General features: G+C 40.3%; 1 protein-coding gene across 1 annotated transcript in view; it reads right to left on the bottom strand.

Moving 5' to 3' along the window:
- The window catches only part of arhgap39 (Rho GTPase activating protein 39), a 118,038-nt gene that overhangs the window by 27,938 nt on the left and 74,454 nt on the right, over positions 1-15,646 (bottom strand). The window contains exon 2 of the mRNA XM_084722436.1: positions 12,011-12,427. Coding sequence (XP_084578562.1) covers positions 12,011-12,427 — 417 coding nt within the window. The remainder of the gene's footprint in view (positions 1-12,010; positions 12,428-15,646) is intronic.

Raw genomic sequence — 15,646 nt, 5'->3', positions numbered from 1 at the left:
TAGCATTAGGCTTGGCTTTGTTTTCAGGCTTTATAAAAATCCAGCCTGTGACAAAAGACTTTGGCCAATCACAAGTCAGTAAGTTGAGTTGATTGTTGAGTCTCATTCCCAAACGACAGGATTTGCCGACCTGGGAGTGAGACTCAATGATGGACTACCTTTTCCCAGAATCACGTACTGCACCTTTAAGTCAATTGCCAATAAATACAAGCCTTTATTTGTATTCACCAGTGAATTTCATGCTTCGGAGATGTAAGCTGTTCAGACAAAAATAGACCCAGCATGCAAAGATGGCAGAGCAGGGATAATCCACAGTCCTTGTTCTGTTCTGTGCATTCTAAAGCCCAGCTGAAGCTAAAAGCAGGCTTCAGCAGTCAGAAATACAGAGTGGCTGTCTTCCAGTTAGGCCCTTTTGTATGTAAAACACCATATGTCCATGTCAAAATTCAAATAGTGTTTGCAGACTTGCTAATAATAATCATAACAAAATTGTGAGGAGAAGAATGATGGCTCATAGGGCAGCTCTGGCCTGGATGATGTTGTACCAAGACAACACTGCATGTCGCAGCTAAGCTTTTGTAAATGAAGGTGGTCTGATTTCAAACTTGAAAGCACTGGTAGACACAGTGTGAAGGCTGTGGAGGGTAAAATGAAGGCTGTGCCACTGGACTGTGAGCCGTCACAATCAGCCTTCAAGGTCAGATAAACTGCTGCGGAAACTCACACTGATTTACTGACTTCGATTATGGATGAATGTAGGCAGGGCTGGAAGGGTTACTTTATAAATGTATTCTAATACAGTTACTAATTAACTGTTAAAAATATAGTCAGAAAATAAATCCAAGTATCACAATATTAAATTAATGTAAGTATTACTTTTCGTTACTTTTGGATTATGTCTGAACGTAGCAGTTGTTCTGTGTAGCTAAAGTTGGTGGTTAATCTGTGTAGTTATCATTAGAGGTTGGTTTGTGTAGCTAAAGTTGTGGTTGGCATGGCTAGGTAAAGCTTTTGTTTGGTGTGTGCAGCTATTGATTGGTCTGTGTAGCTAACATTAGCAGTTCGTCTGCATGGATAAAGTAAATGTTTGGTCTGTGTAGCTAATGTTATCCTTTGTCTGTTCATCTTAAGCTAACATTTGGTGTGTGTAGCTATTGTTAGTGGCTGGCCTGTGTGGTTAACATTAGCAGTTTGTATTACTAATGCTAGCGGTTGCTTTGTGTAGTTGATGTTAACATTTGTTCTGTGTAGGTAATGCTGTGTAGCTAACATCAGTGTCTGTTATGTGTATCTGACATAAGCAGTAAGTCTGTATAACTAAAGTTAGCAGTTTTTCTGTGTAGCTAACAATAGCAGTTGGTCTGTGTAGAAGAAGTTAGCGGTTGGTCTGTGTAGATAAAGTTAGCGGTTGGTCTGTGTAGAAGAAGTTAGCGGTTGGTCTGTGTAGCTAATGTTGGCAGTTGGATTTTCCTGTAAATGTTTTTTTTAGTTAGATGTTGAGACAAGATAATGGTGAAATTTCCACCTACTGAAATGTAAATGTATAATGAATTGGCAGTTGTCTTAATAACTAGCTATGGCGTCACTGACACCAGAGTGGTGTTGAGACTCATGTGTGTGCACACCACACACATATCATTCACTGAAATGTATTTTGAATTTCTAATCATACTAATAATCCCCATTTTTACTAAATGTGATTGAGATCTGATTACATCTTATATTTGTAACTAATGACGATTATAGTTTACAATTACAATTTTGTCTCCTAATTACATACACCAGCTACATGTAATCTGTTACTCCCTGAGCCTGAATGTAGGGTCCACAAATGGCTGGCAAATGGCTTATTTCATGCTGCAGTATATATAATTTCAATGACCGTAATGGTCATTTCTATTAAGCTAGACCACATCAGCTGGAAAACAGAATTAAAACATTGAAAATACTTACTGGCATTATATAATGTTCTGATACTAGTGCTACTCCTACAATGTCACTGCCCTTCTTTTACCATGTCATAGTCTGTAGCTTGCCAGAGAATATGAAAAGGGTTTGTACATGTGGTGAAGACCACTGCTAATTTGTGTGTGTGTGTGTGTGTGTGTGTGTGTGTGTGTGTGTGTGTGTGTGTGTGTGTGTGTGTGTGAATGAGAGAGTTGGTAGACATATTCGCATTTAACTAGATCCAATAAAGGATGTGTTGCGAGAGCAGATCTCTGAGCCATCTGGACTGACAGTCTGCAGCTGTGCCACCAGGCCTCTCTTTCTCTTTCTCTCTCTCTCTCTCTCTCTCTCACACACACACACACACACACACACACACACACACACACACACACACACACACACACACACACACACACACACACACACACACACACATGGACACACACACACAGGAAGGATCAAAGATTTGAAGACAAAAGTAGCTTCAAGGCCAGTTCCTTCAGTTTCTTGGCCCGTCCATGAATAATTCTCTTTCCCAGTCAGGAGACACAGAGGAGGCAGGTACAGGCTTGCTGCAGGAGGGGGAGGTGACAAAGCCAATTTGTAATTTTTGTGCATTTGGACCCGGAACTGGATGTACGTTTTAGCCTCATTCAGTGGATTAAAGATTTACTAACCTGGTGGTAATTACACTGCCAGGAGGGGCTGAAGTCTCACCCTGACAGTCTAATTACCAGAGAGATGTTCAACTGACAGAAGCTTCAAATGTTTCAGGGATGGAACAATTTTAGTGAAGGATGGTTTCGAGTATGTGACGCTACTAGCTTTTCATATGGCTGGGATGTCAGCAAAAGCTGACAACAGCAGTGTTGTGCATGAATGTGCTATAAGAGCTGCATTCATTGAATGTGCTTAGATTTTTTTGTGAACGGTGAACTGGACGAATCAGTTTGAAATTAATGACATTCATCCTGAGAAACATAACGTCACATCATCAGCTGATTGAAAAAAAAGTGCAATCGCAGCACGGAGAGAGATAATATAAAATAACCAACCAACTTCAACCAATCAGATCAACACACCATATGACGTAGTAGGAGAGTTACGAGTAGGGCTGCACGATATTGGAAAAAACTGACATTGTGATTTTTTTTAACCCTGCGATATGTATTGCGACATGAAAAAATACAGTATTTTTTTTTTTCGGATCGTATCACGGTTTTGAGTCACAGATTGGATCATTTTTTGGATCAGCAAAAAAGAAATAAGTGGTGGGATTAGGGTTAAATTATTTTAAAAATGCAATTGTCTTTGATCTTTGTCTGTCTGCAATTATCACCATAGTTATGTAATGTAATAATAATGATAATAGTAATGATAATGGTAATATATTAAAAACTTCAAACTTATACAGTGCTGCACTATACATATATTAGATCATTATACACTGTACAGTATAATACACAACTACGCTCTGTAGTCTGGCTCAATGTCCCGCCTACAGCACAGCGCATCTGATTGGTTAGATGTCATGATCAATCAATCAGCAGACACACTGTGTCACAGACGGGGTGAGACAGAGCTGCACCGGTGAGCAGAGAGGAGCTGTGTAGAAGTTAAGACAGCTGATATCACCAAAGTTTCAATGAACATCACAGTTTTATGATCTGTTTCTTTGGTGATCGCATAGTTACATCAGTGAAAAAGCTGTGAAAGCTGATGTGACGGCTTTTAAATCAGTCGCTCTTCACAGAGATGTGCTGCACACAGCAGCATCTGTCCTGTCTGTTCACTGCAACTCTGCATTGAGATGTCAGGTATTATAACTTATACAAAAGTAACAGTGACAGTAAAACTATAATACTCACATGTGGTCCGATTCAGATCTGGCTTTGCATTCGTTGTACTGAGCTGTGTGGTGCCGACGTAAATGGTCAAACAAATTAGTTGTGTTACCTCTCGTTGTGGCAACAGGTGCAAGGCACTGTCGACACAGAACACGTGTTTGGTCAATTTCATCCTTCTTGTAGCCAAAATAATTCCAGATAACTGACGTTGCTTTTCTTTTTGGCACCAAGTCTTCGTTTTTGGCGATTTTCTCTTGTTCGTCGCTCATTTTTCAATGTTGTTACCAGCGACTCACTCCATATGCAGGGGTATGGTCTGCTTTTGCAAACTGATTAAGAACAATTGTGATTGGTGGATCGCTACGCGCAGTGTGTGTCTGGTACCCTTGAAATTAGATCAGAACACGTTTGCCTCCTACATCGCAGGACCTGCGATGTGACTATTGCGCATACGTACATTGTGATGACGATGCTCAAACGATATATCGTGCAGCTCTAGTTACGAGGCAGCTGGATTCACAAGATCATGCAAGAATCCATCAGGTCTGTGTAACAAACCATCTGACATTTCAGGTTACTACCAGCGGAGCCAGTTGGTAAATCAAACTCTTGCTGAAGCCAGTCAGGAGAAGGGTGAAAATTTCCATGGAGAAAAGCCTTCAGTGTCATTCTTTGCTCTTTTTTCAATGAAGAAATACTCTCCAGTTCTGATAGAACTGATGCTATCACACTATGCTAACCTCTTTAAATTTTGACACCAAATATAATTTTATCAGTTTCTTTGATAATGTAATAATCTAATAATCCGTATTGGTACTGGCCTGGAAAATTAATCAGTTGATCCCTAGTTTTTAGTCTGACACTGGAGAAGAAAGTGTCAGGAAAAGGTTCTCTGGAAAGCTCCAGGTTGAGGCTGTCTATGAAGGTCAGCTTATATCCTTTAATGAATACAACACTCAGTGCAAATTAAGTCATATAATTAGGCTGTGTAAAAAACAGAAACAGCACCACTTAAACCAACATGAGGGAATCTGTGTGGACTTTGAACCGCACATCAACACACTCGTACAAACCTGCTTCTTTCAGCTCTGCACTACTGCAAAACTAAAATCCATGCTTTCCACGGATGACCTAGAACTATTCATCCACACCCTCTTCTCCTCACGTCTTGATTGCTGTAACGCTCAATTAGCTCTGTCCAGCCTACAACCTGTACAAAATTCTGCAGCCAGGCTGCTTACCACAACCAACCACAAGAAACATATCACACTGATCCTCGCTTCCCTCCACTGGCTTCCTGTTAAGTGTAGAATAGATTCTAAGATCCTACTCATCACTTACAAAGCCCTCCATAGCCTCATCCTGACATACATCTCTGATCTTCTGCTGCCCTACTCCACCTCTAGACAGCTCAGACCAACTGACCAGAGTCTCTTGTGCTTACCCTGCACTCTCCACAAATCTAAAGGAGATTGTGTTTTGGAATGTTGTTTTAAGAGGTGCTACATAAATTGAATTTTACTTACTCTCTCTACCACAGATCCCTGGGCAGCCAGCGATTTGAACACAGTCAGGTGAGCCATTGTGTGCCTGTATCTACTCTGTGTGTGTGCAGCTCTTCACAGTGTGTATTCATTATATAGCATGTTTCTGTGCTGATTGCCAAGTCAATTTTCTGTCTATATTTAGCACAGATGATGGAGGGCCTCTGATTTGGGACACTGCATGAGACAGAAGGACAAACATACAGACTGCAGATAACTGAGACACTTTTCATTTATTCTTTTTTTTCCATCCTGATCTCTGTTCTCCTCTCCATCCTCTCCCTCTTTCTCTCCGTGAGCCCCTCCATCACCCCCTCTTTTTAATAGGATCCTTGGTGTGTGTGAGGAAGTGGAGTTGTGTAGAGGTCAATGGCTCCCATCTGTCGGAGGAAGCTGTGTGGTCTATGACAAACTGCCCGTCCTGCTCTCCTTAACAGCACTCACTGCCTCCAGAGACCATCTCCAGCCTGACACTGAGCCTCCGCACTGAACAAACTGCTCACTGCTAAATGCACGACTAAATGCTGATGGTCAACCAGTACGACCAGCAGAGGAGTATCACGCCATTCAATTGTACTTTGAATATTTTTTATGAACAGATCACATATGAGTTAAAGGGGGTGGAGGTTCAGATATGCTGCTCTGGGCTGCCAATGGACACCTCATTATCATTAGGCAGTATTTTTATACTGGATTGTTATGATAACATAACTTCCTATGAATAATAACAAACCCTGTAAAGCCTGATACATCAAATAATTGCCTGAAAATTCTATTTTTAATTGAAGTGTCTGACAAAATCAATATCATATTTCATGCGCCAAGAAAATTCATTGATCACAACCTTTCCATTTCACATTGGGGTCAGCAGAAACAGCTTGGTCAATGTTAACTGAATTGGTCAATATAACATACAATTATGATTGGCCCAGAAATTGTTTTAGTGAAAATCAATTAAAAAGACAATTATTAGCAAGTGCTCAAGTGCTCTTAACTGTTTGCAACATACAAGTTATTATAATGAGGCAGGTTGCATATGTAAAAAATGCATTTATTCCACTCTAAATTTATCTTAAGTTTTTCAGTCTTAAAACAGTTTGACTGTATTTGTGATTGTGATGGAATAGTGCTGACTGGATCATGAAATAGCAAAGATTTCCTGTGAGTCACTACATGAAGGCAGCCATGATGGATTTTGCACTCAGACGCAGGCTGCTGCCTGCAGTGCGCTGGTCATCCACCAGAGGGCAGCAGGCATGTTTCAGATTGATACAACAGGTTTCTCAGGAAAGCACTGATCAAATTGATGTTGTAGAGGTCTCAGAAACTCACAAATCAAATATGATGCAAATGGCGTTACCGGGCGAAGCAAGTCCCCGCCTTCAGCTTCTGTGTGAGCAGGTGGGGGAGCAACTGCAACCATTCAAGCTGTGCTGGCTCAGTGTAATTGGTTTTCAATAGGACATCACGGCACAGCAAAAGGAGTTGATGATGTTTTGAAGATGTGATGCTTCGCACAAATACACCACAGTAAGAGTGTGTCACCTGCAGCTCTTCATCTAACAGCTCACTGCGGCTGTTTCTCTTTCCTCTCTGCAATCAAACCTATAAATAGCACCTAAAGTCCACATCTTGTAGTGTAGAGCCATTTCTATGAAAGACAAGTATCGCCAAACAAGCCTTGCTGACGTTCTTTCCTCCAGCTCCTTCATAATAAAAGCCTGCTGCTGGTTTAACTGATGGAAAGCTTTAATTTGAGACGACAGCAGGAAATGTTGGGTTTGCACCAGCAGTAACTTCACACTAGGGTTGGCCGATGTCCTCCAAATGTTGAGTCTAAAAGGGTCTTTGTCTCGACACCACATTCGAAACTTAGTTGTGTTTAATAAGAAACTAAGAAACACAACATGGAGATGTAGTGCAGTGACCGGCTTCTTTTTGTTTTCTCTCCCATATGTCAAAAACAGAACAACAGCTACAAGAACTCTGAGGGGACAAACTACCTCAAATACAGGAGGCTTTTAAATCATGATGTTACAGTGGTAGAGGGATCAGTGATTGATGACTGTTGTCGATCAGCCAAACCCTACTTAACACAGCTCTGACACAGCTAAAAGCAATCAGCAAAGAGTAAGAAATCACATAAAGCATAAAGAAAAGCATTAAAGAGTAAATTACTCATTAACGCTTCATTAATCATCAAGTCATCCCCGATTCATTCCTCACTTCTTCCTTAGTAACTACTCACATTTTTGTGAACTGTATCGTAATGTGTTGCTTTAATATCTTAACAAATTGGCTAAACTGCCCTTAAATTTAGTTTGGATATTCATAATCCCCACAGGGTTCCATTACCTCCACCAATGTTTCTTTTCATTAAATTTGGTGGAAGGGTGTTTCATCAGCCAAGGAAGAACCAATTATCCTAAAGAGCCCACCTGGGATCAGCTGAGAACAGAGAAGAGCCACGTGTAAATCTGTACTCTTGGTTTACAAATCTGTACCCATGGCTTTGAAATTCAATTGAAATTCAATACTTTTTGCGACTGTGTGTTCATGGAGCTCTCATGATTGAAGTGTTTTTTTTCAAAGTGCTTGCCCTTTCCCAAGCAGTTTCTTTCTATTTCATATAACACAGGATAACTTCAACCAATCAAATCAATGCTTCCACAGACACTTCTTTAAAACCGCGCCCCTTGCTGCCAGGTGTCCCTCCTAGGACGCTGACTGGCTGCACCACTGAGAGATGCAGACTTCACTCCAAAAAAAGTGTAACTTGCTGAATTCTGAACTGATTTTCATGACAGCTGGTCTGTAATAAACATGATAAATTTAGCATAACAGTGGTTACAGCTATTCAGTAACTTAGGGTGATCTAATCAGCTCTGTGCCAAAACATGAACCTCCTGAGAAGACACTAATTCCACAGGGACATACAGGCGCCGACCTTTGAATAACATCAGTTGTTATTGTTTTCCACCAATGTTTGTAATGGAAAATCTTTAATTTTGTCCAGGTGATGGAGCCATATCCGACACTCTCGGACTGCTGACCTGAGTTGACAACCTCTAAGGGTCAGTTATGGCTTGATTTCTTGAATTGTCACAGGTGGTTAAGAAAAAACTGGTTAAAATTGTTTGACATCCTGTGCATGTGAAGATGTGCATAACAGATGGCATCACCACTCCCTGTTGTGGTAGGATATAAAACTCTGGGGAAACTGTGCTTCTCGTCTCACTGCTGTGGAGACCTCTGATCTCTGTATGCTTTTAGACCATTTGCAAATGTCTAAACTTACAGACAAGACAACCTTGCTTATGACTCTTATTTAACTAAATTAACACCATAGTTTATAAAGTCAGAAGAACCCAGGATGCGCAGTTACAATACTATTCTACTGTTCTGCACATCTTACATAAAACTGAGACTATACAAAACTTTAATTTAAGTTTTTAAATTTTGAATCTCTGCACACATTTACATAAGAAAACTTATACTATACAAAAAACTGCTGGTTGCATCTGGCATCACTGCAGTAGGTGCTTCACCAGGTGTTGCCTGATGGAGATCTGCACTCTGGGAAACCTCTTCCTGTTGTTAATAAAATGGCAGTATCTGTCTACATGTTCTTCTCCTTGCTTGCAGACAAAGTGTGTAATTGTCTCTAAGAGCAGTGATTTGCTGTTCCTCTGAGTGCACACTGTGTGAATAACTGGCTAGAACACAGCTAGGGCACCCTCACTCTGTGTGCACTGTGTGTGTGTGTGTGTGTGTGTGTGTGTGTGTGTGTGTGTGTGTGTGTGTGTGTGTGTGTGTGTGTGTGTGTGTGCGTGCGCATGTGCGTCCTCTTGCTGAAGTAAAAAAGACATTTACAGGACACTGTGACCCCAGTCAGGCATATCCACCAATCACTGCAGACTGCAGCAGATTACAGCAAACCAACAACCACGACTGGTTAGACAGAGGGGGGGTGATAGGGCGAGAGAGAGAGAGAGAGAGTGCAAATAGAGGTGAGAGGCTCTGAAGGTGAGAGGATAGAAATTAATGGACAGTGACAGAAAGCGAAAGGAGGGGATAGGCTGATAAGACAGAAAGAGATGGAGAGGGGAGGACCTGACACGAGGACGGGGGAGACACGCTGTCTGATTCTGACCTTTACCAGCAGAACCACAGGTGGCATGGAAATTTGGGTTACATAAAGTGGGTTTATACCCATCCATTTATGTCATCGGAGCAAATCATCATGTGAGAAAATGTGAATGACCTTATTTGTCCCCTTCACTCTCACTCTTGTTCCTCCTCCTCCTGAGTGTCTAATGACACAATGTTGTTCTAAGGCAGAACCCTGTTCTGTTTAGTGCCTGTTTTGCCCCTCACCCCCTCTCTCCAGGCAGCACAGGTTGCTGTTTTGTTTTAACCATCACACAAGGCATAGTAGGTCACCCATACTTAAGGAACCAGAGGAGTTGTAATTTTCATGGGCTAAATACTGTAGAGAGAGATAGATGCATTTAAATTGGCATTAAAGACAAGTCCAAGTCCATTTAGTGTTAGGTTGTTATTTTTACCAGTTCATATCACAGAGGCTTAAATGCTCATAACAATTAAGAGTTTAATTAGTCATTTTTTGTCTCAAGTATCGGTAATGACTAATTACTTCAGGCTTCTAATTGGCAGCTCTGCAAGCAGTAACTTCTCAACCTGCAGGGGCTGAAATCAGAGATAAATTAAAGGGAATGTTCAGATTTTTTGAAGCGGGTTTGTTTGAGGTACTTAGTGGGGTGATTATTTTCATAGTTGATTAACAGGTCTTTTCTTGATTAATTGATTAAAAGTTCACATATAAAGTGTCAGAAAATGGTGAAAAACTGCATAAACTGCATTTGAAGTGAACAGTCACCAAACACTTGTACACTCAAACAAAGTTCCCCCTTGCTGTCGAAGTCTGTGGATTTTGCTCGGGCTTGTTTTACTTCGATGATCCGTCATTTTGGACTCTGTACTCTGTGTTTTGACGCAGTCTGGAGGCAGGATGATGGTAAAGCGTCCACAGGCTCTTTTTGTTGTTGCTCCATCACATTCAGACATAGTCTTTTGGTAAGGCTGATCAGGCAGAGTTCGTTTGCCATTCATCGTCCTCCACGAAACAGTCCCTCACGTAAACAAAAAGAGTAACCATGGAGATGACAGCACAGACTGACATCAAACAAAGGAGACAGCGGCGCACACTCTCAACCAAAAACACTGGTTTCCCTGTCTACACAACAACACTGAAAACAGAGTTTTTAAATTTCTTCACCTTGGCAGACATTTTCAAAAAGCTTAGTTTTTAGTGACCTAAAATGATGTTTGTGTGTGGACGACAGGCCCAAACATGTAGAAGAAGCTACATTTTTTTTAAATAGCCATGATTCTGTGGACAGGGTCAACATCAGTTGAAGTGTACACTAAAGTTTGAATATTTTCACAGCTTTACCTTGCTGTCAAACAGCCTTTACTGATGGGAAAGCAATGTTATATAAGCCAAACATTGTTCTCTGCAAAGCAACCAGTGTCCTTTAGCAAAAACAGTAATTTCACCTCACAGTCTAGTTGCTTTGCAGAGTGATATTTGACTCATGTAATGGTGGTTTTTCTGTCAGAAAAGGCTGTCTGACAGCAAGGTAAAGTGATGAAAATATTCTAAATATAGTGTACATTTTACAGCTGCACCTAACAATTATTTTTAAAATACTAAATATGTTGATTATTTTTTTGATTAACTTCGACTAACTTTTTTCTTTTTGTTCAATTAAATATAACAATTAATTTACCTAAAATACATATTAAAAACTTGATGATCACTGGCAGTGTATCTTAAGTGACTTCTACTAACACATATTCCACGTGTTGATGATCCTCATATATCATATACGTTTGGATGCTGACAGAACGTAAAGAGGACGATGCTGCAGCTGCAGGAGGAGGACAGGTTGCTCGCTGCTTCACTTCCAGCACTTGTGTGGAGCAGTTTGTCCTGCTGTGATAAGCCATGTCCAGTTTGTGGAGCTAAAGAGCCAAACTGTTGTCTCACTCCCACACTTTAGATGATCGCTGCAAGGCTCACTCTCTGCAGCTGGGTGAATTCATCCTCTGACCGGGCACAGCAGTTCATAACGATGCATCGACACACAACATGCAAATATTTTAAATATCTATCTATCTATCTATCTATCTATCTATCTATCTATCTATCTATATATACATATATATATATATATACATATATATATATATACATATATATATATATATATATATATATATATATATATATATATATATATATATATATATATGTATATGTATATATACATATATATACATACATATATATATATATATAATAATACATTTTCGTAACTAATGATGTCAATTTCATCAACAAATCGCCCCAGCCCTAGTATACTTAAACTGATATTGATTTTTTTAGGCGTCTAAAATCTGTTTTGCTGCTGACCTCGTCCACAGCTCTACATTTCTTAGCTTCCTACTCTGGTACTCCTGCTGCTTCTGCTTCTGAAGGAACATTTGATGGTGTAATAAAGTGACAGTGTTGCTTGTATGTGTGTGTGTTTGTCTGTCAGTGTAACTCCAAACTATTTATCTGTGACTCATCATCAGTCTCACCTGTCTGCCTCGTCTCTGTTGCCCTGTTTCTCTGATAGCTCCTGGTCAAGGGAGGAGGACGTGCTTCCCTCTCGGCTGACCCCGCTGTTACGTCCCGGGCTGTTGTCAGCCGACGCCCTCCCTCCTCCTCCTCCTCCAGGACGGGGGGTGGTGGCGTCGGTGTGCTGCTTCAGAGTCTGCAGCTTGGCCAGAGGGATGATGTCGCAGCCCTGGGGCCGGTGCCACACTGTGCGCTGGGTGGAGGCGTTGTAGTAGTAGAAGCGGGAGGTGTTGGGATCAAACAGCTCCCACCACTGGTTGTCCCCGGTCCGCTTGATGCACACACCCTGTGGAGGGTCCCACACGCACTCGCCGGTCAGCAGGTTGGCGTACATACGCTCCCGCGTGCGCGGCTCGATGATCTCCACCCACTCCAACCTGCAGGGGGAGAGGTCAGAATGACACCTTTAGGAAATTGACCATGAAATAAAGACTGTGAACTGTGACTGCTGGAGCTCCACCTCTGTGTGCACCAACACCTGACACCTCACTGCCTTCTCAAACTGACCAATCAGCTGCAAACAAGTGGAATGATAAGCTGAAAAAGAAGCAGGAGCAATGTTGACTGACATTTCAGCAACATGCCTTCTTCAGAGCTTCAGCGGAATTAATTATTAATAAATTAATTAATAAATTAACTGACATCTGGGTTAATGATCAATTAATTGTACTGAGTCATATTTTTTTACTAAAAAAAGTAAAAATTAATGGATTTATTAACAATTATTGACGGTCAATGATGGTCATTGACAGTTATTAACAGCTAATAATATCATTGTCATTTATTAAAAGCTATTAACATCAATGACAGTCACTGATGGCTATTAACATCATTGACAGTTACTAACAGTTATTAACATCACTGACAATCACTGACATTCATTGACACTTATTAACAATTAGTAATATTCTTGACAGTCATTAGCTGTCATAGTGTTATTATGGTTATCCCTATCCAAATAAGGGCAAAAGCCCAACAAAATAATATTAAAAAAATAAAGAAGAAGAAGAAAAGAGAGGCACATCTTATTTAATGCTTCTCCCTCAGGAATCTTATAAAAATAAAAATACTCTCAAAATACATATGAATCATGTGTTAAGTGTTTCAGAGCCAATACAACCCAGACTGTACTTTATCTGCAGTCAGCTTTCACATGATTATAATCATCATCATTTTTAAACAGTGAACCAGCTCCAGTGCTTACAGCATTAACGCCATACAGGAAATGCCCATAGTATTAAGTTTTTTCCTAATTTAAAATAAAATGAGACAGTGCTAATAGACAATTATGTGACCTCTTAACTATGGCCAGATTGTGGATGTATCATTTCACATAACTATTTTCAATTATTGCGCAAGTTTTTCAGCTTGAGACCAGGACCAGGACCCAAACTTACAAAAATCCATCATGAATTGTCATAACATCTACATTTATTTTCATTCTAAAAGCAGATCACAGCAGTAATCAGATTTGTTCAGTGTAATGTTCCTCACTGCCTCATAATGAACTCGTACTGTCCACCGAAACACTTAGGGGGCTTTTAATTTGAAACAGATGCAGGAAGCATTGGGTTTATGTTAACAGTGTAATTCAGTAACTTCAACAGGGCAAATTGAAGTGGATCAAAACAAAGCTGTGGAGTGAAGGTTCATGTTTCCTGTCATGCCCGGAAGGACTAGTTCCAAAATGCAAATGCTACTTCTTGTTAGCATTTGCACCAAGTTCTGAACATGCCAGCAGCCTAATTGTCATTTTTGTGCTGGTTTAAAGTGAGGTGGCTGTTACATTTCCTGACCCCAGCTGGGTTTTGCTGATTTTTTTTTGTTTGAACTCTTGTCCTCTGTGTCGAGGAAATACGGTATGCTTTTTACTCTGCCAACTGGCAGCTCAGTAAAAACGGGTCCTCGACCCATTTAAGGTTCCAACACTAAGTTTGGGAAATGCTACTTTATGTTGTGTGGAATTTGAAGGACCCAGGAGGGATCCAAAGGCATGAGTAACACTTGACAAGTCTGTGATGGTGACAGTTTCCAGGAAACGTCCCAAACACAATTCTGCAGAAAATAACATGTAGCTGTGGAGTTAAATGACCAGCTGATGAACAAGATAGCTATCATTTCTTTTCCATTTTATATGTTTCATAAGCTGTGTGATCAGCCCCTCCAGGATTTTGCAGGCTCTTGCTGTGATTGTCGCAGCCTAAAATGACTGATTTCACAGAAGCTTTTCTGAGAAATTGTGATGCATGTCGCAATGTTGTTAGGCATTTTTTTTGCAATGAAATTGCAGGAGTAAGTGAAGATTGCAAAACAAGCAGTTTTTTGTATAATTCATCAAAAACTCTAAACAGTAAGTATAAAATTATAAAATATAAAAGTAAACAACGATGACAAGCCTTTTGTTCTTTTCAGCACCTGTGACAAAATAATGAATGAATGAATGACTTTTTTGGAACCAAAAATGAAAACAACGTAGTAGAAAACAAACAGGCCAAAAGTAACAGTGTTCGAAAAGTAGTAGGTGGAAGTAAAACCTATACATCCCTACCTCTTCCTTATTTTTCTGCTTTTAACTCATATATTATAAAAATAAATACATAAATAAACAGAAGTGGTAAATAATAAACCCCTGAGTCAATTCACTGAGATGTACGTGTATATCGTTTGCACAGGGGACAGCTATGATTGGTAGAACTCGCAGGAAGCTACAATGGTTGGTTGAACTTGCAGAAAAGTTGCGGTGATTGTGATCACAACATTGCTACTTCTTGAAGAGTCTGTGTAATTCTGTGAGAAAATCTGTAATATGTTGCTGTGGAAAGAAAGCTTTGATTAAGGAGGAAAAAACACATTTGGTATTGCAATTTTTTTTTTTTTAATAATGATCAATCAATTAATTGATCATTAATGATACAAGCAATTGATTAAGGAAAGTGTCGACAATTTGCAACCCTAGAACAAACATATTCTGTTCAAGTAATTGAAGCAACAGAGGATAAAACTGCACAGCAGCTTGTTAATGGAATACAACATTACAAACCTGCAGAGGGAGTACACACAGCTACCACATATTATGAATAATAAGATGGAAACCCACTCACATGGCAGTCTGCTGCTGCACATGCCTGCACACTCTCTCTCTCTCACACACACACTGTCATATGTCTTTGGCTCTGATGCAGCTGTTTATATTCCAGAAGGAGGAAGGGAGGCTTTAATATGACTCACACACACCTACACAGCAAAACATAGACACATTGATTTGCCAAAACACATACACGCACACACACAACCACACACGTAGTTGATAAATTAACATTTTAACAGTATGTTGAAACCACAGCGTGTATGTTTGCTGGCTGTGCTTTAAGCCTTTGGAGCAGTGGTTGGTGGGTAAGAGGTCAATCAATAACTGTGGAGCAGCACAGAGTGGGTGGATACCTGCATGTCAGTTTAACAGAGTTTAATAGAGGAGGAGGCTGCAGCAGCAGTGCAGGATGAAGTGATGCTGACAGAGATTTCAGCAGCAATCATTTGGCAGAATTTTGGACAAATGTCCTAGAAGCAGCACACACTCAGATGATAAACAGGTTTGT

This window comes from Lutjanus erythropterus, chromosome 7, assembly GCF_056507025.1.
Source record: "Lutjanus erythropterus isolate fLutEry1 chromosome 7, fLutEry1.hap2, whole genome shotgun sequence".
Classification (NCBI taxonomy): Eukaryota; Metazoa; Chordata; class Actinopteri; order Lutjaniformes; family Lutjanidae; genus Lutjanus; species Lutjanus erythropterus.
The sequence above is the reverse complement of the archived record's forward strand: the minus strand, read 5'-3'. Positions and strand labels throughout refer to the sequence as shown.